General features: G+C 38.7%; 2 protein-coding genes across 3 annotated transcripts in view; both read left to right on the top strand.

Annotated features, from left to right (window-relative positions):
* Positions 1-9,975, top strand: part of LOC124168711 (translation initiation factor IF-2-like) — a 148,622-nt gene extending 138,647 nt beyond the window's left edge. The window contains exon 4 of the mRNA XM_046546980.1: positions 9,646-9,975. Within this exon, the coding sequence (XP_046402936.1) occupies positions 9,646-9,975 (330 nt within the window). The remainder of the gene's footprint in view (positions 1-9,645) is intronic.
* Positions 9,976-9,980: 5 nt separating this feature from the next.
* The window catches only part of LOC124156947 (G-protein coupled receptor 52), a 29,302-nt gene continuing 13,330 nt past the window's right edge, over positions 9,981-25,952 (top strand). The window contains exons 1-2 of one of the 2 annotated variants that reach the window (XM_046531402.1): positions 9,981-10,415; positions 19,464-19,481. In XM_046531402.1, coding sequence (XP_046387358.1) covers positions 10,247-10,415; positions 19,464-19,481 — 187 coding nt within the window. In that variant the 5' untranslated portion in view covers positions 9,981-10,246. The remainder of the gene's footprint in view (positions 10,416-19,463; positions 19,482-25,952) is intronic. The other variant, XM_046531406.1, reaches the window with a different exon arrangement.

The following is a 25,952-nucleotide window of genomic DNA, read 5'->3' as shown; positions in this document are numbered from 1 at the left end:
CGTCTGATCAAAGAAGGATGTGGAGTTTTGTATGCATTTTAAAGATTCAAATACTTAAATAAATTTAGAACGTTGGAAACACGTGTGGAATATTGGAAGGACTTCTTTTTGAGGCATGAGTTGGATTGAAACCTAATGAACTACTGTCTAAAAACTTAAAACAACGTTAACAACGTGTTTTCTTTAACCTATAAAATAATTGCCCAAATTCACGTAGACTATAATTGAAAATTTAAATTCTGGTGAGGTAAAGTTCTAAGTATTTTCTTTTCTTCATTTTTACTATAATTTACTTTACAAATACTTTACATTATATTTTACTTTATATTATAATTTATTAAAACTTATTATAATTTACTTTATAAATACTTTATAAAAACTATGAATTACTTACATTTTTAACAATAATTACAATTTGAGGGACGAAATAATTGGTGACAACACGTAAAACATGTGTGTGAGGGATTTGACTGTTATGAGCTATTTGTTATAGTAGGAGTGAATATTCAAATATTTTAGGGTTAATTCGCGTCTTTAAACAACGTTTCTCTCCTCCACCCGACACCTCTTCAGGGCTAATGTGCTTCGGAAGGTTCCACATCAGTTTATATACCGTCATGGTGTGGGAAGGGGTGAGGGAGATTGGTGTTGAAATGAAATATTTTGTTATTTTCTTTCTTTATTTCTAAAAATTACAGTTAGTTTGGTATCTCTTATCATCTGTCTTTGGCCCCAACCGATTTTTTATTTACAGGGCTTAACTTTAGGTCCTCTAGTTATAAATTTTGCCTTCGGCCAGCAATAGCTTCGATGTGGTGACATTAGAAAAAAAGTGACATTAGGCTTTGAACTTCAAGACACTGGTTAACCCACAAGTTTTTCAATTGTCACATGTGAACGAAGAAGTTTGAACTACTAGTTAGTGCGTTCATCCATGTAAGGTTTAGATCTCTATCGCTATTATTGCCATTAGAGCACGTTTAGCTTAATGCTGTCATGTTGCTAAATTTTGGCGAACTTTAAATTGCAATCCAGAGATGAATGCCTTAGCGTTTGGTATTGAATACTTACTTTCTCAAAAGGAAAAAAATGCTTGCCAAACTGTTTCAGGACGAATTCTCCCTTGAAAAAGAAAGCTGTGAGAACTTAAAAACTCTTTTATCCACGGTTTTTCTGATGAAACGCGTTTCTTTGTGCTACAGCATCATCATCGGGCACTTAGTAAATATTCAAAAGTTCCTTTTTCTCGCTCTTCTACTCCGCTTTCATCCTGTTTCGGTAGAAAATATTGAACTTCCTACTGCACTTGAAAATTGGTACAAAGGGGGGAAACGCGTTGCACCCTAAGACTAAATAAAAAATGAGAAGTTTTCTGCAACTTCGCATTTCAACAAGAATGAGACAGCTGAATCTGACGTCTCGCGATGGCTCTGATTGGCTGACTAAGACGAGTGCGTTTGTTTTCACGTTGCTTAAATTTCGATTTGAAAATTTATATCCGTTGAATTTTATAATCACAAAGAAGAAGAAATGTTAGGATTTTATTATGAAATATTATTTCTTAGATTTTGCTTATCTATTTATCATCACCATTAATAGTCTTTAATCCTAAGATTGATTTAACGCAGCTGCCCTTTCATTGGCTTTCATCGGCAACGCAGCTAAACGTGCTCTAATGGCAATAATAACTATAGAGATCTGAGCCATACGTGCATGAACGCTCTTACTATCGGCTAATCTTTTAACTCCCGCATAATTCGTCTGCTTTACATCCTTCATCACATGCTCCATGTCTCTCATCCGTGGCCTGCCTCTGCCCTCCTTCTCTTCCACTAATCCTTCTACAGTAATTTTCATTATTCTATGGTGTCTCATGATTCGGGCGATTAAATTGTCTAGTCGTCCATCTAGCGTTTTCAAAATGCTCCTCTTCTCTCCCGCTCTTCCAACAACTTCTGCATTAATCACACGATCAATTTATTTGATCTTCAACATTCTCATATAACTCCGTATTTCGAATGATTCCAACCATTATCCGCTGTTGTCGTCGCCAATGCCTTACTACCATAAAGAAGGATGCTCCAAATGTAAGTCCTAATAAATTTCTTCCTAACTTCAAAGCGAATGTTTTCAGCCATGAAAAGGCTTCCCTTTATGAGGAATGGCCTTTTCTCTTGGACTATTCTTATGACTATTTCCGTCTTGCTTCGTATCTATTTATACTTAAACATTTTCTTAACTCTTTCTATATTAATACTGATGGTGGAGGTTCGATGCTGGCCTTAGCTTTAGGTTAGAGCGGTCACTGTGAGCACTCTTTTTTTTACTCTGAGGCTGCACCAAGTAAAATAAGTGGACCGTTGCACGCACCTGCCTTTATTCGAGGAATAACTTAGGACTAGCCAGAGGAGTAATTTTGGAGAGTCACCCTCTTGTGCGAAAATACTACCGAGGAAAAATGATTTGCCTTAACTGTAAATCGAACCCGAATCTTTGGAATTAGCGCCAGATGATCAGCCAGTTGAACTACCGAGTCGACATCCTCTTCCCCTGCGAAGTTTCGTTGACTTTTCTCCAGCGCGAATTCCAATGTTCCGCGCTCTTATCCCGGTCAAGGCAAATGATTTGTCCTTTGCCTGCAACGGACTTGATTCCGAAAAAGTACTCCGCTTTTTTAGTTTGATCGTGAAGGAGGACGCTCAACGAGTCTATGAGAGAGCATCCTATCAACTCGTGCATCTTTAAGCAATTTGGGCGTACACGCCTGTCGCGCAACTTGAGAACGTGATGGAGGAGGGCAGGGTGGACGGGGAAGCTGTGACTGCGGTGCTCCATGCCGTGGGGCACTACGCTATCGCCCCCATCTCTGGGAAGAAAGGAGACGAGAGATTTTTAAACAATCGTCCACCCAGCGCATGCGTCACTAATGACAACGAGAATGTGTACACAAGGATGGATGTTGAGATGGGGATCGATAGAGGAGCTTGAGGAAAAGTGGGCAATGAGAGAGAGGGTATTACATCGCGGAGCTCCGTGCTCATTGTGTGCGGAAAACAAAAGGCTAGCCCGTGCACATTGGCTTAATAAGCTCGGAGAAAGCATTTGACCGTGCGACTTGAGACTGCGGACAGAACGCTGATTACAGTGAGGGACAAAAAGAGAGTCATTTAATGACATCATAGTGGTCATGCTGCATGGGAAACTGCTGATGGTCACCAAATACGGTCACAGTGAAGGAGAAAAGAACAGGGAGAACTCGTAGGCAAAAGACGAGGCCTCTTCTTTTCACTATGTCGACCATAGAAGTTTAATATTGTGTAGTAATTGAAAAACTGAGAGATGTAGCAAAGAAGGATGTCAAATAAGAATGCTGTTTATAGGAATATAACTGGGTCTCGCCTTTCCGGGAGCGTAGAAATTCTAATCGGTGAGGATACAGATGTAATGGCACAGTAAACCTGTTCACTTAGTAAAATTTTATAGCAATTTTAGTATATAATAATGTTTAGTATAGTAATAATGACAGTAAAAGTAAATACAAAAATTTATAAAATTGTGAGATTCTCATGAAAAATGCCAGATTTCATTAAATTAAACATAAATGTCTAAAATTTATATCAATTAGATGTTTATTATACGGCAGTAGATCAAATTTTGCCATATTTTTATAAAAAAATAAGTTTGCTTGCGAAAATAGTTCTCTTCTCTCATGACGTTACTCAATTCATCGTTACGATGGTTAGATTGTCTCAGGATTGACGATCGTACTTCAGTGATGAAGAAGTAGTGGCGAGCAGAGGACTCCCAGATTTTCCCAGCAGAAACGATGCGATAAATTCCGTCAAAATAATAGTATTCATGCATAAATGGCCACCAAAATGTGTGATAAGGTTTTGATCTGAAAATTCCTAAAGTAACGGGAGAAGGCCTGAAATAATTCGCAAATCATCAAAGCCAATTATACGGCATGTATGTATTATCAGAGCTTTTGGAGCAATGCGTAAAAACGTTGCCTCAAGAAAGCGAGCAAATTGAGAAGTGATTAAATCGCAGACTTAGAATTCGTGGTAATTGAGGAAACAAGGAATGTTTGATAGACAGAGAAAAAAATCATACTCCCTCAGTGGTCAAGTTCCGTTACTATAAGGCATTACATTTTCGGAGCAAAGAAGCTTTTCTTTCGTGCATAATTATAAAGGATGCTGTTGCCGGACAGCGGAGTTCGAACGATCACAGCAGCGCAACAAAGGTGATTGGAAGCCATGGGAATGCAGTGCTGTAGAAAAATAAATACGGACAGTACAGAGAGTGTCGCTAATAAGGAAGCCCCACCGAAAGCGAGGCAGAGAAGTTGCTACGTGAAAATCCTGACAAGTAAGTAGAGCATATAAACTTGCTAGACACACCGTAAAAAATAGCATCCCGCTGGATATCACGAATGAAATAAGCTTACATGCGAAAAATGTGGGTCAACTGAATCGAAATTAGCCGGAGGAGGAAATTTATAACGACAAAGATATTTTTTGGTCTAATAGCCAAACAATTTCATCTTTCAATGAAGGTCGATGGTAATGGTCAAGTATTCTTTGTAATTTGACAAGCTAAGTGAATAACAATTTATTATTTTAGGTCCTTAAGAACTCAAAAACGCCTTCAAGCTTTGAATAATTAGCAATTTTAAAGTGACTACTCATTATCAACGAAAATTGGATCTGAATGCAACTATTCTAGGAAGCCTTCACTATATATTATCTCTTGATTGCTAGAGATATTTGCCCCACACATAGTATTGCGCATGGATATTCTAGATTACGGTCACATAAACTGTAGATTCACCACTCTTTGGTCCATTGCCAGGACGCCAAAATCTTCTGGTATCGTTGATTCCTTGGCTGTACGGCCGGATTTCCTTTCAAAGGAAGTGCTCAGTGAAGCTATCTATCGGCGGATAAATAACGACCACGATCACAGGGAAAGTTAATGAAATGGGTAGTACATGCACCTGAATATTTCATTCGTTCGCCAAATTCTCTCACAGTGCTCTGGTGGAATCATGCTCTACTGCGAGGTGAACTTATGCATTGCATTTCTGTGCTCGGAATGAATCTGGCGGAGGATCCATTTTTAATCATTATTCAAAGTTGAAAATACGACTTGCATAGGGTCTCCATCCGATTGATTTGCGGAATTCTGAATTGTGAGTGAATACAATACTGCATCTCAAATACAAGATGATAAATTGACTTCACTGCAGTGTTACATATAAAGTGAAATCTCATCACGGTTTTGATTTTGAGCATATAAATATGTAAAATTTAAGCGTGTGACCTTGAGCCAATGCATTATTTTATTCTATTAAGTTCGAATAAAAAACTTGAATTTTTAAACAAACTTTATGATTTGTTGAAACATTTAAAGCTATAGTTTGATATTTTGACAGAGAGGAGCAGTGACATTGTTGTAACATATTAGTCGCTTCAATTCGCGAGTAATTCGCCTTTCAAAGACGGAAATCATTCTTAACATGCTTCATAGCATCTTATTGTCGAGGGTATTTCTGCCCTTAATACTCGGAATCCCAGCTTTAGAGCACCTTTTCTTTCAATCGTTTTTTATCCGCAGGTCGTTCGGGTGGAGCCACCTGCGCCGCTTGCCCCTCCCCTCGTCCATGTTGTGTGCGCCCCCAACCCCACGCACATTCATACACGCACGAACTCTCCGTCCCCCTTTTCGAAGCCACATCCTGCGCCGCAAAATACAGCCCTCGAAGGGAGTGCTCCGCTTTGGTTAAATAATGCGGCGAAACCGGTGACCTACACACTGTGGGGTTGGCGAAATTTTTTAATATGGCTCCGTCATTCAGAAGATTCATTAACACGCACGTACTTCCCAAACAAATCATTTGAATTGCGAAAAATCATGGAGAAATTGAAGTCTCAATTTTGGTGGAAGATGAAATTTTTTCGGGACATATTTTGAGGGATGGCTAAAATAATAATGAGCAATGGAAAACCCCCTTACACTTGCCCTCTGCTCTCATTACTTATGAAATAAAATTTGTTGAATTTTACATGGGACGTTTAGCTTCCGGTAAATTGTATCGCTACTCTAATATATACCACCTTAAATGTGTTTAATATTATTTTACGGTTGCAGTTATGGAAGTTATCGAAAAAGGGGGAGAAGGAATCTAATAAATTCGTAATCCTCGTATTTCTCAATTTTCTCGATCCTCTCTCAAGATTGTGATGAAAGCTTAAAATTGACATTTAAGTTTCCGAAAATTGTTGTGAAATAGCTAAAACCTAAAATAAATCTGCGAGATAAATACTTAACGTGTTAGTATTTACCTTTTCTATTATTAAAAATGAAATGTAATTAGAAATGATATTCCAAAATTGTTACATAGATCTAAAGTATGGTTTATATTAACTGAGAATGTGTAAAATTTCTCATTTATAAGGAAATTGCAGTAAATATCGGTCATATTTTTTATAAAAATGTTTCAAAAATTTCTCGGATAGTTATGCCACGGTTATAAATATATTTTGTCATGTTTTTTTCACCGGGCACTGAAATTCACGTATCAATGCCGCGGATCTTTTGTCATATACATTTAAGTTTATTCTTCATCTACAAAATACGCTTGCTTACCCACTAGATGCACATATTTTCTCTATATATTCGCTGCCGTGGGAAAGGGATCTCAACAGAACTGCAAACAACACGTACGAAGAATCATCTACGTTAAAGAGCATTTTAAATTTTAATCTATTGATGAAATGAAAAAAATACTTCGAATAAACCTGAGTTTTCAAGAAGTCTTTCATTTTTCTTACACTTGGGGAAACTCCGTTAAAAAGGCGGGAAACCCACAGATATGGGGAATCCATAGAAACTCATTTTAGGGATTATATATTTCGTTAGTCGCTTGTCTTGACTTGGAGGATTTGACTTTCCCGAGGTCTTTTGAGATTTCTCTAAATGTTTGAATCAGCCTCTGATACTAAAATTGTGGAAAAGGCAGAATTATTATACTTGGCGTTGTCGCTAATCGGCTGAAAATTAAATAATACTGGTATGAAGGAAAAATTATGCATGAAGTCTAGCTGACAATGAAAAAATTTGGAAATTGTGTCCGATATATACTATTTTCCCATGACTTTTATGACGATGCGGGTGCAACATATTCTAAAAGTAGTCACTTATGGATGAGAGACTCTTCAACGATAGCAGAAAATTTACCGACAATAGATTAAATTACGAAAAAAAGTGGAGTGGTCCTTGTTTTCTCATTTTAAGACTTGACCGTAGGCCTCGGAGAGGGCTATTGTCACCCATACTTTGAAACTATTTATAATCATAGAAATGAAATGAAAAACTAATGAAAGTAGATGCAAGAAGGGAAATAAGAAGAATATGCAATTTTTTCTTTCGAACTTTAAGGGTTTAGTTAAAAAGTGGAAAGAGATGTTAAAAGGGGACAACCTCATTCATGCGTGTTATTACGACATTTAAAAGAAGGTAGAGCCAGTATGCAGCGTTACTCGGATGAAATGGCATAGATTGCAGTCACAAGCATAGAACCTGAGAAAACGCTCACTTCTACGGAGAATATAATAGAGGGGAACCGTCTGAATGTTAAAAAAACTAAAAGAACGAATTCGACGAAGTCGAGGGAAGAGGGAAGGGTCAAATCGACTATTATTCCTGAGAAAGCAGATGCTAGAAGAGCTGTATAAATGAAGATCGTCATAGCAATGGATACATCAAGGAAACAATTATTAGTAGGATCGCCTTTGCGGGAAAATTTCATCCCTCTGGCGGAAAACAAACACATTATCAGGAGAGCAATCCCCAAGGTAATAAAGTATCTTATCGAGACATAAATCTGGAGTATCCGTGCTTGCGGCAGTTGGAGATGCACAGTAAATGCGGGTAAAAGAAAGAGGTGGGTAGCTTTGAGATTCGGTGTCACTGGTGGATGCTGTAAATAATGTAGGTCAATGAGGTATTTTACGGAAGGGATCTTAGAAGACCACAAGGCCCTCTCGTGGGAATTTTAATCAAAGGAGGGCCAAAAAAATCGAACAAATGTTCATACGCGAGAGTGCGATGTGAAGAGAGGTGAGGTGAGATGACGAAGAAGTCGAAGGGAAAAGATTCAGATTTGTCGAAGTCGAGTCGGAGGGAAGAGCTTCAGAGGGAGACTTTTAGAGAGGGTGCGGGGCAAATAGAGAATGATGTTGAAAGGAAAGCTCATGTGTGAAGTAATGAGATTTAAGAATGAAAGTGAAATTGAGCGGCGGTGGTCAACGCTGTCAATCCGAGATAATGACGAATCCGTTCACGATATTATTAGTTCGTGTTTTGTGAGGATTTTTGTGTTTCACTCTTTCAAACAATGTGGGCTAATTTTGAGTCCTCTATAGCGGTGGAAGAAAGCTCATATTTCTCATGGACATTCAACTAATATTTCGCAAAATCGGCAATGGAACATCTTTTTCAAAAGAGAAATGCAGAATTTAATGTAATTACTTACAAATTAAAAATGCCTTCATCGTTTTTTTATCATTGCCATTTGTGAGAATGTATGAAATGAGTGTTTTTGGTTGATACCGGAGGGTCTCACATATTCCTACATGTTACGTTCACTGGCCAGCCCCCTTTTGGTCGATCGCTGCTCTAAAGTCTTTCGTCTGGGAAAAGGGTTTCCGTCTGAAAACGACCGATTTTTTGTGAGTGCGGGAAACAAGTGGCTGTATTTCTGGCTCTCTTCACACTGACTACTGGAAGGGTGTGCAGATCCTGCTTTCTCTTGAGGCTATAAACTTCTCCCCTCCTCCTCTCATGTTAACCCAATGCCCAGGAAAATCCGATGCCATGCTTCCAACACGCACCATGGCGAGGTCGACTGTCACTTGTTTTGACGCATACTGCGGTTAGTAACAGCCAACTTTTGATGCCTAACTACAAAATACTGCCTTTTTCTACATTATAAAATTTGTTTCTTTGCTGAGATTCCGCAAAATTCCACTGTATCCTTTAGTAAAATTAATTTTCCTACCGTACCCTGCCCAAGAAATTTATCATTATATTGTTAGCGGTGGTTAGAAACATACATATTCAGGGTATGGGCTGGTAACGACACACTGGATTCTTCATCTCGGTGATTTTATGCTAGCTGTAAAACAAATTTCAGTATCTAAAAATTGTGGAAAATGATGAAAAATGTGGTCATGGCATTTCAAAACATATTTTAGAACTGAGCAATATTTGCGCGCGATAAAGCGCATATCGTGTGTTTGAACTCAATCCAGGAACTTAAAACGGGTTCAAAATATCCCGGGATTATTGGTGAATGGCATAAAAATTGTGGGCTCTTCACTCCTAAAGATTTACATGTGTTTATATGTGCTGTGCACGCCTGATATGACATGAAAATCGATGCCAAATGGTCATAGCGCATTATTTTTAAATTACTTGTAATATTTAGTCCTTGCACCTGATAGAGCGCAGATCGAGGGCATTATATTATTTAAAAAGCAATTTTGTAAAATGCATGTTTGAACCTGATCAAATGGAGGGCATTCCATGGTGTTATCACTCGTGTTAATATAATTTTCCCCTTTCCCTTCTCCGCAGACCCATGAGGGCCCGGGGCCGCTGCACGTGATAGTGGGCGGTCACTTCGCGGACAATGAGCGCACGTGGACGGGGCATCTCCCTCGCCCGACTGCCCGCCACCAACGGCCACAGCACCGCCGAGAAGAGCCGCGGGCCGCCCCCGCGCGCCTGCCCCCGGCCCACGAGCCGACTCAACGCGCCACCGCCGACCGCCGCCTCCCGCAGACACGGGGCGGCCCCCAGGAGAAGCAGTGCAGCCGCCGAGCGGGGCTCCGTCCACCCCCGCCGGCCCACGGGCATGGACGGCCCGCGGTCCTCTTGAGTCCGCGAGGAGGCCGCCCCGGATGACCGCCAGGGCCGCAGCTGGCCATGAGACCTTCCCGGCCGCTCAGCCTCCCCTGAGAGGCCTCTTTCCTCCTCCTCCTTCTTCTTCTCTTCTCTCTGTTTCGCCTTCCGGCCCGCTGAGCTCGCGTGGACCCCCGAGGAGGCAGTGCTTGAGTGTGGTTGTTGTCGGCCCTCGCAGGGGCCTCCTCCGAGGCGACGCCCACCGCGCGCGGGGCGCCGCTAGGCCCCCGCGGCCCGCCCCCCGCCGGGCCGCCCTCTCCCCGGCGGGCCTGAGATGTTCCTGGGACGCGATGGAGCCATGATCATCTTGAGCGAGGACGGAGGGGAGAGCGGAATACCGTTCACGCTGGAGGCGCTGACGCAAGCGTGTATCATCTTCGTCATGGGCGTCGCCATCATCGTGTCCAACGTACTCATCATCGCGTCGCTCCTCACGCATCACGGTTAGTCAGTCGCGCTTAACCCCCCTCCTCTAGCCCCTTCGAACACCGGATCGCGCTCAAAGAAACAGTTTTGATCGCCTACTCGACTACTATTGTCCACTATGTCACGCCATCATGATAGAAGAGCACACAATATAATTTTTTTGTCTTTTTTCACGCTTCAATAAAACTTACACTGTCCTATGTCTCATGGTGCTCGACGCTTCGAGGGTGACGGTTACCCAATGAAACATCGGTAGGTGTAACTTTGATTGAAGCGAGGTAAATTACAAATCTTCGTGTGTTCTTCTATCATTATGATTTCAAAATGCCACCAAATTAAATCTGAGTCTTTTGTTTTTATGTGACATCTGGCGTATGAGGATTGCAGAATTTGCCTTTGCTAAAACATATCAGTTACAGGGTATGCTATAAAGCACCTCAATTCAGGTTTGAGTTAATAATGAAAGTTCCAAAATTGAGGAAAAATAACTTAGGTGTTATGCCAGAAGCATAGACCGAAGCCGAGGCGAGCATAGCGCAGGCCGAGACATTTCCAAGTGAGACAGTTCCTGAAAATGAGGTATCTAGTGTCCTGAGAGCATGCAAACCATTTGAATTGATGCCAGAATGGCGTCTGCTCTGGTGTCCCACCTTTCATTCCCTGTGCGCCATGACATCTTCGTGTCTGCCCCGTAAATTACGATATCTCAGGTTCATTTATCTGTTTGGCAAATTGTTCAATCATAGCCATCGTTTTCGTATGCGTCATCGCTAGATGCTCTCACACTTACCAAGCACACTCTTTGCGTCCCGGTCCAAGTTTCTCCTCCGAAGCCCGGAGCTCTCCTGGATTTGGTGCCGCATCCCATCGCAAATCTTTAATTTTTCCTCCCTCTTATGATTCTGTTTCCCTATAAGCCCCTCCTATACTCTTTCCGGAAATCTATCTCCTTTGCCGTGTTATGATTAACATCTGAAACTGTCTAGCCTCTCCCGCGCTTGCCAGGACCTCTTCATTTCTCCCTCCGTCCATCGCTTCATCTCACTCCCATCATCTATTTTTATATTCGAATGTCATTTTCAAAGCGCCGATTCTTCTTATTTCCACTGTCACTAGAGTGATTTCCTCCGGCCTATGTAGAAACCAGCTCCATAGGTAGTACGTCATCAACCTCTTTCATTGCTTACTATTAAAATATCTTCCTAATATTTGATAAATTCTCATAAAGGCATTATTTCCCTTCCCAAATCTTTATTGTATGTCATAGTCACAACTTCAGGTGATTTCAATTAACTTTCCACACTCTTTGAATCTACAAGGCGATACTAGATTATCAATTTTGGAAATTCAATATTTATGATTTCGAAAGGGTGAATGAAGCTGAAAACGCTGCTAGTTTAAAAAAAATCATATTCCCCGCGAAATCTGAAAGTAAATTGTTAAATATAAATTTAGAATCTCACATTCTTATTGCAATAAGAGAGAAACGCTACAGCTGAAAGGAACCAAAGTATTGGGCAATACTTTGAGAAATACCAAGCTGTGGAAAACTTGCTTGCATGGATATTTTTCGAAATAATTACACATTTTTTTTAACAATATGACAGTTGCCTTAAGGTGATTTGAGATAAATTCCGATAATCTAGACTCCATTTCTCCATTTTAGAATCTAAATGAGATCGTTACGTACATAAAGGACGAATGAAATCGTTACTAGCCGAACTAAATTGACGCCTTTGACACTCGAACCGAAACGAATGCTAGTAACTTTACATTTCCATTTAAAAGCCCATACATTCCATTAGTTTTCAAAGGAAAAGTTTTTAAAAATTGGCGTGGAGCATTACTTCTGTTTGTTATAACGTAGCAATAAAAGGGATGCAAACTTTGTTTGCGATGATTGCCTGTAATTCGCATTTGTCTATCGAGGAATGCCAATGAACGATCTTATAATATTCATTTTCATACTTTGTTCAGTTTTTCACGTCGCTCATTTCCACATTTTGTATTTATAATGACATATATCCTCCTCTCGAATGAGATCCATTGCTTATGCCGCTTATTATCCGCACTTGGGAAACTACTTCCTCCTCCATTGCGAGCTCATCAGCCGCCTTTGCATTCGCACGCTCCCCTGCACCCCATGATTTCCCCAAGATTCTCTTCATCCCAACCAAGAGCTTATCGCCCTCCTCCGCCTACCCTTCACCCAGCTCCTCCTCCTCCAGTACCCGGCCACCCATCCGTGCTCTCATCTCATCCATTTTCCTTTTCTGCTTCCAACCAATTTCCCACAACAATTTCCTCGCCTCTCCTCCACCGCATGCAAAACCCTTCTCCCCCTGTCATTCCCTCTCTCCTGCCCTACTCACCCCTCCCTCATAACCACGTCTTTAAACATTCTTGCATTCACCATTTTTTTTTCTCCAAGCTTCACTTGCATTGGATATATCGGCAAAAACTCTGCTACATATTTTGGGGATCCCAAAGCTCCATAAGTATCCTATTTTCCTTTACTGGCGATTGTTCTCAATTATTTACGTTGCGTTTTGACTTCAGAATTATGTGTTTCCTGTCCTCAGGAAGAGAATTTATCAAATTTCAAATCATTTAAGTATTTTCACCAAAACGCATGTACTAATAAACATGAACTCAAATTGGATTTTGATTGCGTTGACATGGCCAGAACTAATGAAAACCTTGCAAGAAAAATCATTTGCTTAGCATTTTCCTATATTCTTGCCTTTTCAGAGACCAATACGTCAATCAAAGGATTATATTTTCCATTACGACGTTAACTTGCCTCATTGATATCTGAGTCTTAAATACAATATATGTCTATTATTTGCCAAATGTTGATCGGTTTCAGAATTTGGTGGTTGTTATAGGCCCCTATTAAGAGCTTTCATTGCAAGGTGGGTTAATTTACTCGCAAAATGCCATCGGAGGAAATGAATATGACGTTTTTGCGGCTTTCGTACAACATGCTCTGCAGATAATAAGCAACAGCAACGAACCACTGCATGTCGCGTTCACAGTATCTTTACTGCGGCTTGTCTTCTCATTACATTGCCGAAACGTTGTGCAAATGGAGTTAAATTTTGAAATTCGCCTTTGATCGGTTGCTTTACTACGTCATAACCGAAAATTAGTCCCTTGTGAAATGCGAAACCCTCTTTCCCCGATGTAAAAGGACCCGCTTTGTTGTCGTGTCGCGTCGCGGGGAATCGTTTCCGTTTTACGGAGCTTCGTTTAACGAACGAACGAACGAGATTTACGGAGGGCTTTTCAAGAAGGTGCGCCGCCGTTCGTAAATCGGGAGATTACTGCACTCGTAAATGTCGTCGTGTGAATTCGGATCCCCTCCGGCCGCCGCGTGCTCCGTCGTAAATTTCGCGTTCATTGTGGCTTTAAAGAGTGGGATCGATAGGAGGGGAGGGGAGGGGCCCTCGAGTGGATTACGGGCAGATTTGGAAGGGAATGGCGGGCGGGCGTGTGCTCGCGAATTGATAAGTAAAGCATTTCACTAAGACTCTTCCTCTCGCCTCTCATAGGTTGCTCTTTGGCTCATTCCCAAGTGGTTAGCGCATGCATCATAAAATATAATGCCTTGCCGTCATCCCGCTCAACCTCCTTTTCCAATCCAAAAAAAAGGCTGGGGCCAGTTAATCTAGACGACTTTATGCCCTCTATAGGGTTGGTAATGGTTATGCAAAATATGTACTTGAAAAATCATTGAATCACCATATTCCACCTAGTTTATTACTAACTGACTGCTGTTGAGCGTGATAATCATAATCAGGATCATCATCATTAAGCGCTTTAAAAATGTTAATTTTTGCAGTCGATGCGTTCACTAGACTTTACTGGAATTACTAGGATGATCATCATCAATATTAATCTGTCCTTAGATAGGTTCCAGCTGGACTACGGCAAACTTCTCTATTTTGCGCCCAAATTTTCATCTCTTGGCAACTTCTGTTTTTCCTCAAATTCGTAGACATTTCAAAATTTCTTCTTTCATTCTTGCATTTTCCTATCACTTTTCCTTATATTATTGTGCTCAGGAGGCAGCCATTCCGCAACCAGTTTGAGTTTCTCCTTCTCATGGAGACCATGATCTTTTTGTCAGTCCTATCCAAAGCTTGTCAAATTCTTTCTATTCACCTCTCTCTCTCTCATCATCCTTCTCCATAGTCACATTTCAAAACTCTCCAGATATTTCACTTACTTTTTCCTTCTGGTCCAAATCTCCAATTCATACAGTGCGAGTACCATGCTCCACACCAAATATAATATAATATATTTATCAAATCTCTTCCTTTGGCTCATAAGTATTTTATCGGCAGTAAATAAATATTTTGCCTTTTCAAAGACTTTATTTCTGATTGATGTTCTAATCTTGATTCCTAAGAAGATTTTCCATCCATAAACAGACTACCAAAGTATCTGAAAGATACTACTCGTACTCGTTCTAGTCTCTTGTACTCAACCTTAATATTTTTATCGCCTTCTTCCATCCCGATCCTTATAACCTTTGTCTTATTAAAACTTATTTTCATTCCCTACAATTATTCGACCATATATATACTATCTATTTTTTCTGTAGCTCTCTGTCTCCAACATACAATCGTTTCACTGTCGGCATAATTATTACTATATAGTTCAACTCCTCCACAATTTGCTCTTGCCTTGTTTAGAGCCATTTCCATTAGCGTAGGAGATAAGAATGAGATGAAAAGACGATAGATTCTCAGATTCCGTAAGTTTGTCACCTCCACTGCTGAACGCCTCTTTAGAATGGAATGCACGTTACGACGGGGATTAATGTGGGCTAGAATGTTCGAAAGGAATAACGCCTCCTTACCCTTCCCAACCTTTTGTACACGCGGATCTTCCCGAAAACCATTTACTTACCCTTAAACGCGGACTATGAAAGTATTAATCAATTGGTGGTGGATAATCTGTATAAAAGCAATAGATTCGTACGGTATTCGGATTCAGTAACCATATGTTCCTCACGTAAATACATGCTTCCGACTCTTCTGTTCATTTTCATCAGAATATCCACTGATAACCTTTTTCCGAGCTACAATTCTCCTTTGGTCACTCTACTAGTTTTAAACCTGCATTAATGACGACTACAAAATGAATTGCTCTTTTTACTATTGCTTGATCATACCGTCTTCATAAACACCTGCATAATTTTTTTCAATTTAATTGGCTATTTGCGAACATTTTCCCCCCTTATTGCATTCTTGTAACTCATTCTCGGTCATGATAAGGGCTCTGAGAATAGTTTGATGGCAGACCCAATATCTTTCCAACCACCGTTCCTTCAACACCTATTCCTTTCCAGTATAACCCCCTATTTTCAACTCTTTTGCGAACTAATGGGGAACAGAGGTTCTTTTGCGAACCGAATGACTCTTTCGCGAACAGAGGTTCGCAGAGCTTAGGCAGTTGATCACGATTCTAATGTTAATCCTACTTCTAGTAGGTAGTGAATTACTTGTCTCACTCACCCTTCTAATGATCCCCATCGATATTGTCTCCATCGGCAGCCTTCAAAACTTCGCACATTTCCGTTTTCTCAGCTGTTACTCGCTTGGAATCTCCGCGTAAGGTATCCTTCAGGTAGTTCAAGCATATTTTCTAAGATTGTTTTCTCAAGTCAATGTCTCCACATAAACACACAACTTGTATCCAATTTGACTTTCTTTTCCCTTCCGGCGTATTTTTCCTCTATCGAGATCCGAATGGAATGAAGGCGTGTCCCGAAAATCTTTCAATCAGGTCGAGAAGGCTCATCGCTATTCGCGGACGTTTCTATTCCCGCCTCATATGCTGAAATTGAAGATTTTATGATCTTCAGATTCCCGTTATTAAATGACGCATGCCAAGTAAACTGAATTTCATTGCATAGTAATGATTCAGTTCTTTACCACTCACAATGCATATAAGAGAGATATCAAGCGATGTTTGCCTGCGTTTGCAACGATGACAAATATGCTTGAAAATCAGAAGGTGAATGGATGATAGGAAAAGTAAGCCATGCATGTTTTGCTTCCATCGTTACCCTTCACAATGAATTATACCGCAGTACGATCGGAGGTTCTTTTCATGAACTGAACTTGGCGGGAAGAAATTCAATACATCTATTCCTAACAATCATTTTGTATTTGTTTGCTTTCTGAGGGTTTGTAGAATCAAACCAAACTACAGTCTACTCATGGGGAGAGTGAGAAAGAGCAGGAGTCAGAGGTGGAGAGATTGCAAAGAATAATTAAGTCAAGAGGTCATGAGGGGAGCAGAATAAATGACAAAATAGAAATGAGGAGGAGGAGAAGACGTTAAATGAAAAACGTATTATTTAGGATAAAAAGGGGCGCTAAGGAAATGGAAATTTTTTAATGAAAAGGTATTATTTTGGACGAAAGTGGGCTCTGAAGTAGTAGATATATGCAATGGCTTTAGCTCCTAATGCTCTACCTACTTGAGCATTAGGACATATCGGACGGAAAGAGAGAGAAAAGTAACGCCTGAGTATTCATTTTTGTTCGGCTAAAAATGTAATTATTCCATACTTAGGACAGGGCGAGTATAAAAGTGGAAGATTTTGTGATATGGTATCAATGCTCTAGCAGAAAATTCCAATTAGCGTAAGATATAGCAAAAACGGTCGAAATGTCGTCTTGTTCATTCTTTTCTCGTCCAAATTTCATTTTCCTTCCAAGGAATACCGCACTAGTCTTGTCTTCTATTGAAGGAGAAGATCATCCATTGTTAATCTTCTCCTTCATGGAGTGTATTTAATCGTATTTTTTAAAAATGATTTTTAGGGAAATAAAATATTCAGAGGGGTTATTTTGTTACATATTTATTAAGGAAATGAATGAATCTGTAATCATGGGCAGTTAAAAAATATTAAAATCAGTGATTGGCCTCAACAATACTAAAATTAATAAACACATTGATGGGGTGATTGAAAATAATAATAAATAAACGTAAATTTTCACTTTTATATGATATTTCCCATCCATTGCCTTAATGGATCGTTATTATCATTCGTCTCGCCTTTAGAGCTGATTAAAAATTCTATTTTATTGCCAGTTCCGCATAAAAGTGTGCCTTCTTCGTTTATTCAAAGCTATCAAGATTTAGAACGGAATTGTAAAACTGCTTTGCAAATAATTTTTCATGGTTTCACTTAGGCTTTAATCTCCACTATTTTGCCGAGAGTTGATGAAAAAGTGGGAAAAATGACTTCCAGCATGTCTAATTAACACATTTTTTGGTCTTCGGCTGTCATAAGTATACTATTTCTTCTTGATATGGCGTTGTAACAGACAGTCATACCTTCATTGTTCTAAAATAATAGCAGCAGAGTCTTAAAAGCGAAGTAATTATTTGATTTTTGAGCCGATCGAGGCTCGCATCATGCCATGTAAAATGTCGTAATTAATTCCGCAAGATTATAAGCGAATATTCCCTCTTGCAGCCTCATCTATTATCTAGTTTCCTCTCGATTTTTATGCAGTGAGTTTGCGACAAACCGTAGCCAAAAACGCTTCATTTTTGATGCTTGGACTTTAACAAAAACTTTAATAACATCTAGGTTAAGTTGTGTAGATTTTACCGAAAGAGTAGCATAAACTTCACCTCATGGTATAAATTTCTCGCACGTCGTTTTCAAACAACAGCAAAAGTTAGATCACTGCTGTGGATTATTCATTAGGTTTTATGGCGATAGCTTACATAAAAGTAGCTGAGATGGACTCATAAGCTATCAAAGTTTTACTCAAGTTGAAAATATTCTTCATTTAATTTATTAATTGTGAAACCAATATGATTTTCAATTCTTTAATTCAAGTCCTTTAATTTTATTTAGGTTTGTAAAAGTTTCTCGTATTATTATTTCTTATCAGAGCAAAAGAAGTGGTAGGACTTTTGTCCGGCGGAGCTGCTAGCAATTAGTTATAGCAAGCTGAATTAATGCCGTTTTGTCTGGATTCAGACTGGGGCAAGAGTAAAAGTTGAGCCGCTTTTCTCATTTTGAATGTAATTGTGGATTTAAAAATTATCGTTGGATGCATGGAGAGGAAAAATTTAATTTCTTTCGCCCAAAGATTATTTTCATACGCGAAAAATATACGATGGCGTTATTGGAAAACGGAGCTTGAAATGCTAATTAAAGTCTATGGTGCCAGCAAATCTGAAACTTTGTGACCGTATTAAGTTATAGCATTCTCTCCAATGTGTGCCATAGATATTACCCCTAACCCAGTTGCTTGGAAAACGATGGGGGAGCGGAAATCACTGCGGAATATGGGAAACAATATCTGGGGCGAAGGGATTATCTCCAACCAATGACATTTTTCCAGACCTCGTGCAGGTGATCATGGCAATGCGGATTTACTCTAGAAACGAGGTTTTTGTTAAGTCTAAAGTAATGAATTGTGCTGACTGCCGGATTTTGTTGGCTCTATCAAAACGAGCAAACTGCAAGCTCTCTACGGGATTACCGCATAATACCCATCCATGTTTTTCAACAGAAAATAATACATGATTTAACTTGGTTCCACATCAAAGCCCCCACTATATTTAAAGCTGAGCTTTATAATTGAGAATTATCTCTGAGTGCCCATAAAAATTAATGCATGTTGTCATTTTAATAGTTTCTCGCAATAATAATATAATGAAGCTATTTATAGCTCATTCAAGTTTGATTCCTCTTTCTAATTCGTAATATTTAATATTGAAATTCGATATTTTTCGTCAATATTTGAATTTATTTGAATGGAGAAAATCTTGTAAAAATAGTAGCGTCTATCATTTTTTTCGTTTCCATAAGTCTTCATAAAAGTGAAGTCTATTTTCTTTGCTTATTTCAGTTATTTTATTTTGCAAACGTAATTAATGGTGCCAACACGGTGTCCGAGGAAAATATTTATTTAAGTAAAGGAAAATTGCACAATGTTCACCTTTGATAATTTATTCTTATTTCTCATTGAAATGCCGGCCTTGGTGGCGGGGGTGCAACGTCCTCGCTTGCAACGCGGTAGGTCGCGGATCCCGCCTGGGTAGGTACTCCCTATTCAGGGCATGAATGTTTATGTCGTGCTTTGTTAATCCTCTGTTGTTAAGGCCTCTTTGTGCTGTTTACGGGGAAGTTGGAAATAAACAAATAAATAGTTAAAAATAACAGCGATCCAATTATTGTAATATATAAATTCAGAAAGGTGCAAATTGGTTTACTGTTTAAGAGTTATCGCTCCATTTCCTCTCCAATTACTCCTCATCCATTGCAAGACATATTCATGATTGGATATTAACTGTGAAATTGATTGTGTTGAGATTGGAATCATTGAAATAAAACTTAACGCGATAGCAATGACTAATAAAGCATCATTATGTTTTTATAGTGTTAGTTCTAACTTAAATCCAAAGATAATGAGATGTTTAACTAGGTATCCAACAGCAGGTAATGGCAATTAAAATTTCTGCCATCGGAACTCTCAGCTCGGAAATTGCTAGGAATGGATTTCAGTCCCTACGGTGACTCATCTGAATAGTGAAAGAAGAGAAAGTACTTGGTTAAGATTCTGCACACTTATCAATTTAAATGATCATGATTTTTCAAAAAAATTGCGAAAAATTAATAGTAATAACTTAGTTATTCCATATGTGGTTGATTCGCTTAAAACTAAAATTAGCCTCTACCAGTCTTCATTCTCTCGATGTCTTATTCCGTAAGTATTTTCTTCATTTTAAGTACATTTTTCAAATTGAAGACGCGCCAGTGATGAAATAATTTAATATGAGCTTCTGTAGATTTTTTCTAATATTAATAAAATGTGTGACTTAAAAATTATGAAAATGAATCCTACCATAAATACACGATAAACCATTCTGTGATACCTTAACTCAAATTGTAAGAAATATAAATACAAATTAAAAAAAATAAAATGTACAGAAATCATCTGAATATTACATATTTTTCATAAAATTAAGCCTTCTGATTCAGGACTCGCAGTCCATTATGGCGCGAATGTCATTAACTCTCTGGAGACTGACTTAGAAAGAGGATGTTCCATCCTCATACTATTTCCTCCACCCATACCTCCTCATCATCTCCCTCCTCCGCATCATACCTTCTTCTCATCTCGCCTCCTCCTCCTCACCTCGAGAGAGCATTGCCAGGGAGTGATATCAGCGAGCACTCTCCACGATGGCTATGAAATGAGCACCCATCTCCCCCTTTCCCTTCTCACTCCGCGGCGGTTCCATCATTCCCTATCAATGATCCCCGCCGAACAACAGGGGCGCGAGGGGAGGAGGAACTAGACGAGGAGAAGGGGTGGAGAGGAAATGGTTGAAGATTTATAGATAGTCCTCATTATTCGTAAAACCCCATAGAATTAATGATATTTTGTGAAAAATGGTCCGCTATTCAGAATACTTAATTTTATAAAACACGAGCGTGATGCGCCCGCTCCCAGCGGGTTTCCCCCGCTCTTTTCAATGCAGGTCCACAGAGGGATAGGCGCGTTTCTAATTTTAAAATGTAGAAAAAAAGGCAGGGTCTCATGTAAAAATTTAATTGGAATGTTCATGTACATATTGAGGTCAGAGGACCTCTTTAAACACAACATTGGAAGTAATTACACTATCCTCTGTTAATACTTGTTTAGCGTTTCCCTTAATATTTACAAAAATATTTTGAAAAGATCTTACCCTAGAGAATGCTATATAAAGTTGGCCATGAAAGAATACAGGGTCAGGCAGGAATAAGCCAGCTCTTTGCAAAGTCTGACCCAGAGCATTGTTAATAGTAATCGCATAAGAAACCTTAATGGGAAATTGTCTGCGAGTCAAATTAAAAGGCATGGTGGGATCCGACGGCGTTAACTGTATTCTTGGGATGAGGACAATCTTGCCGGAATCGATTATTATTTTTATCGGCTATTTTCTTTTTTTAAACCAATTTTATGAAACAATAGCAATATTTAGGAAGTAAGATATGCCGTCGCATGTTCTCTGATAAATTCTGTGCATTTTGGTACATCATTTGTAGAGTTTGGTTGCGTATAAGTTGAGAAAAAGGTATCTATACAGTAGAAATAATATAGAGGATAAGCGATTTTCAGATGTGCTTCTAGTCTTTTATTTTTCATCTTTTTTTCTACATTTCTTTTCGATGACGATATCACAGAATAATTTATCCTAGATCTTCGGTTGGGTTCAGTTTTATGGGTCTCCTCCCTTGAGGTCTCAAGGGGCACAAAAGGATCACTCGCCCCTGAGCCCAAGAAAACCGCTCCTTCCCTTTTTTCTCTTTTTCGTTCCCACCGTAACCATGTGTATCCGCGTCGCCCTCTCCACTCCTCGATAATGATTGTGATCGTCAACGAAAGTTACCTTAAGACTTCGGATGTCCTCTAATTGTCTATTAAATCACGAAAAAAAGATTCAATAGGTTATCGAAGGTAAATTATGCGTAAATTATTGATTTGATAGGCAAATTGAACTCCTGTATTGCTGGGAACGCCAAAATATGCTAAATTCACAGTAAAATATTTGTTCTCATCCCAAGTTTTCACAGTTTTGCATAATAATTGATGTATTTAAGTATTTTGGTTTCCAAGTTTCTATCTGCCGCCATCATATCTTAGTATTGTATACATTGTTTTGAATTTGAAGAGAAAGGGTTAATTATCCAATATTTTTAATTGACTTTACAGCTCCCCAGGTTTCGGCATTTTACGCATAATTATGTCTAAAGAACATTTAAATGTGGGTAGTAATAAATGTCTTTATCAATAGGGAATGATATCCCTAATTAATTCAACTGCATGTTAAGCTTTTTTGTTAAATGACAAAATTCCACAGCTTTTACGCCTTATGCATGGAAAAAAATTACGATGGGTTTCCGGAGGACCATCCATAGTTTTTTATAAGCTAAATCATGATTGTGCGTAAAACTATTACTTTTTTAGGCATAACGTTCGCTATTTCACACCGTAAATATGAAAAAAAAATTTGCAAACATACTTAGATTATTGCTGCTCTTTTATCCTGATTTCTATCAGAATTTTACTTCGCTACTATCACTATGGCTGTGTGTAAGTCGTTAATACTCATGCACTTATTGCAGATTATGTATTTAAGGGCGCGCAACGTATTCTTTAATCATAATTATCACTATGGAATTTAATAAATTATTCACTGCTTTTAGATTCTGAATGATTCAATCTTGTTGAGCCATGGCGATTTATATTATTTCATGCCAGTCATACAGCGAAATTTTTACCTTTGCCTGTGGGTATATTTGTTCTATATGTCCAGCTTTTGCAAATTCGTGTCATGTAATGTTTTTTTCATATCACAAATTTTTACTTTTTTCCTGATATGGGTGATAATGCAGATTAGGTGTAGTGTATACCTGTGACATTTCATGGAATTATTAGCGCCCTTTTCCTGAGTATTCCCATGATAGTTTAAACCGCCTTGCCGTCCATTGGGTATTTGGAGAAAATTTTCATTTGAATAGAAATGAGTTAATTAAAGAAACCCGCGCGCTACACCCAACCCTGGAACAAAATTTTCCAGTCGCCCCTCTGACCACCATGTGTTTTGGACTCATAACGTGCATTTCAAGGCCGGAACTCGTAGCAATTACTATGGGTACGCATTTATTTGCTACGGCAGTGGTGATAGTGCGATTTCTCATGGAAATGTTTAAAGAGAACTTTTTAAAGGTGGCATCACATTGCTTTCTCCTTGGAAACGGTTGCGGAGGCATTGACAGAAATAAGAATGTATAGGAAAGCGCATCTCTGAAAATAAATGCTTTTTATGACTGCACAAGCTTAGTAATGAAATCACTGCTCTTGGGAACCTTACTGGGATTAGCAGGAAACTTGTACCAAAGTCTGCTGTGTCGGTAATAGGGCATCACTTTAAAATAGTTCTCTTCTCTCTTTATTTAAATTCGAAGCATTGCATGTCGTAACACTTTATTTCTGCTCCGTCGATCGAAGTCACCGCGTCATTTCACTCCGATGACAATTACAGTGCTTCTACTTTGAGTGAATTTTCGTTCCCAGTCGACCGGCCGATCGATTTCAGTCGTGGCATCTTCTTCAGCCTCATATTCCCATAATACTCGTGTTCCTTTTGATTAACGCTTAAATGTTCTTAAACTTGCTTAAGTTTAAGAGCCCTCAGAGGATTGTCTACCCTAAACGTTAAACTTTGAAAATTTTTGCACATCAATAGTTCGGATGAAGTCGAAATAATAATTTTAAGAGATGTTTTCATGTATATATCATTCAATTCTTTCTTAGAGTTATCAACTGTTTGACTTATTGGCAGAAACATTTTTCCCTTCACGCGTATCTTATTTAATTTTTAATTTGGAATATGATGCACCGGCCTGGTTAATAAAGACCGGCGCAACACTTATTTAGCGTTCCTTTTCGCCAATTTTTAGCAAATTTCTATATTCATCAGCTATTCCGAGCATGTCTTCATTAATAATTATGTCTGTGCTATTAAGGACCCTTCTGATTGATGCCTCTATATGTTTCTCCTCCTAGTCTACTGTTTGTGAATAATGTTTTACCCCGCGACACTTCATTTTTGTTCTATGTTATTTACTGAAGAATATATATTTTCTTATAACCTTGACAAGATCTTGAAAAAACTACGTACTCATGAACACCAATAATTTGTTTTCACACAATGCCTCAGCAATCGAGATATCAGAATGGATACAAAAGAAAAATAACCGGCAAGCATATGCCTCATTCACATTACGATAGTCCGAGCCGTCGTCCTAACTATAGTTGACCGAACTAGCCGTGTGAATGCAAGTCCTGACTATAGTTGACGTAGTTCCGAACGTTGCCACTTTACTATGGTTAGGCGCTGGGAGACCGGAAACGGAAGAAAATTATTCGGTAAATACACGTTGAAAACAGTAATATCTTGTCAATGCAAACCACAACAGCTTTGCTAATCATCAATTTCCCGTTCACTTTAGATGTCAGCACTAGAGAGCAGCACAGGTTTCAACCATCGTCGTGTGAATGCACGATAGTTCCGACGATGGCTGGAGCTATCGTAATGTGAATGAGGCAATAGTCATTTTTCAGTCCATCGTAGTGATGAGGGGGGCATTTATTCGCAGGGGAAACATTGTTTTTTCGTGGAGGCAAGATCAAGTTTCATTAAAATTAAGAATGATTTATTCTGTCAATAAAGATGGCTGGGCGATGAAAATTTATCGAGTGTGCTTCAGCATTTCATTAGTGAAAATGGCCACAATGTCACGTTTTAAATTAATCTCAGAGGAAAATAGTTCTTAAAATGTTAAAATAGTTTTTTTTAATGCCGTGTGCCATTTAACTTCTCGGAGAAGTAATTCACTTGCTAAGTGGGTGTAATGTAATTAGCCAGTATTTGTAAAGAGAGAGAGAGGGGGCTCAAGGAGAGAAGGTCGTGGAGAGAGGTGTGGCCCAGACGAAGAAAAAAGGAGCGAGAAGAGAGATTAAGCGTGCTATTTACTCCAGGGAAACACGCAAGCTGTTTATTTTTCCGAGGTATACAAATGGAAATATAAGCCAGAAATATTAATTTAAATTTAAGGGAATTCCTCATCGCGAGAACACGATCTCATTGTCCCTCTCCTCGGAGACGAACCTTTTCAGTTATTCGCTAATTTCCTTTGCCTTTTTCTAAAGAAACAATGAAATTAGACAATTGTGAAATCGTTATGAATTTTAATTCCTCAATAGTGATTAAATTTACGCTAATATAATTCAGGTGTCTGGCTATTCATTAATTTTTAATGCTGAAGAAACCTATAATTTCAAGCATCATTGTTTCTTTTCCATTGTGCACAAGTTTTCTAAATGGGTATAATTTTCAGAAGATCTTCTTGAAAATTTGACATAATCGAAATCCTCCATACTGAGCACGTCAATTTTTTTTGAAGATAATTGAAAATAAAATAAAAGACATCTTTTTCCCATCAAAGCAAGTATTATTGATTGGGAAGGCCAACAATATTGAATTCTATGCACAATTTTTTTCATTTGGCCAAGAAAATAAAAAAGTTGCTCTTTCACTCGAAGTAAAATAGTCAGGACCTCTCCAATTTTAATATAATTACTCATTTTTATTCTAATTACTCATTGAGCACATCAGGAACAATTTTTTTTTCAACCTGGTAAGATGTTTGGCTTCATCATCTCAAAAAAAAGCATTACAATGTTTCATTAGGGGATATTGTTATGTTTACTTTATGATGGGCTTAAAATATTTTTTTTGCATTTAATGCTCCTAAATTACTTTCTTATACTTTTTAAAGCAATAATTTTCATTCTTTAGCACATTTTATTTGAGTTTTTTTTTAGCTTTTGTGACGTATATATTGCTAGATGAAATTCTCGTCAGAAACGCATTTGGACCCCATTTAGAAACTTGAGACGCTGACAGTGATACCAATACACAGAAATACACCCTGGTATTTGTAGATATTTTAGGTA

Source organism: Ischnura elegans, chromosome 1 (genome assembly GCF_921293095.1).
Source record: "Ischnura elegans chromosome 1, ioIscEleg1.1, whole genome shotgun sequence".
In the NCBI taxonomy this organism is placed as follows: Eukaryota; Metazoa; Arthropoda; class Insecta; order Odonata; family Coenagrionidae; genus Ischnura; species Ischnura elegans.
Note: the sequence above shows the minus strand (reverse complement) of the source record. Positions and strands in the feature narration are given on the sequence as shown.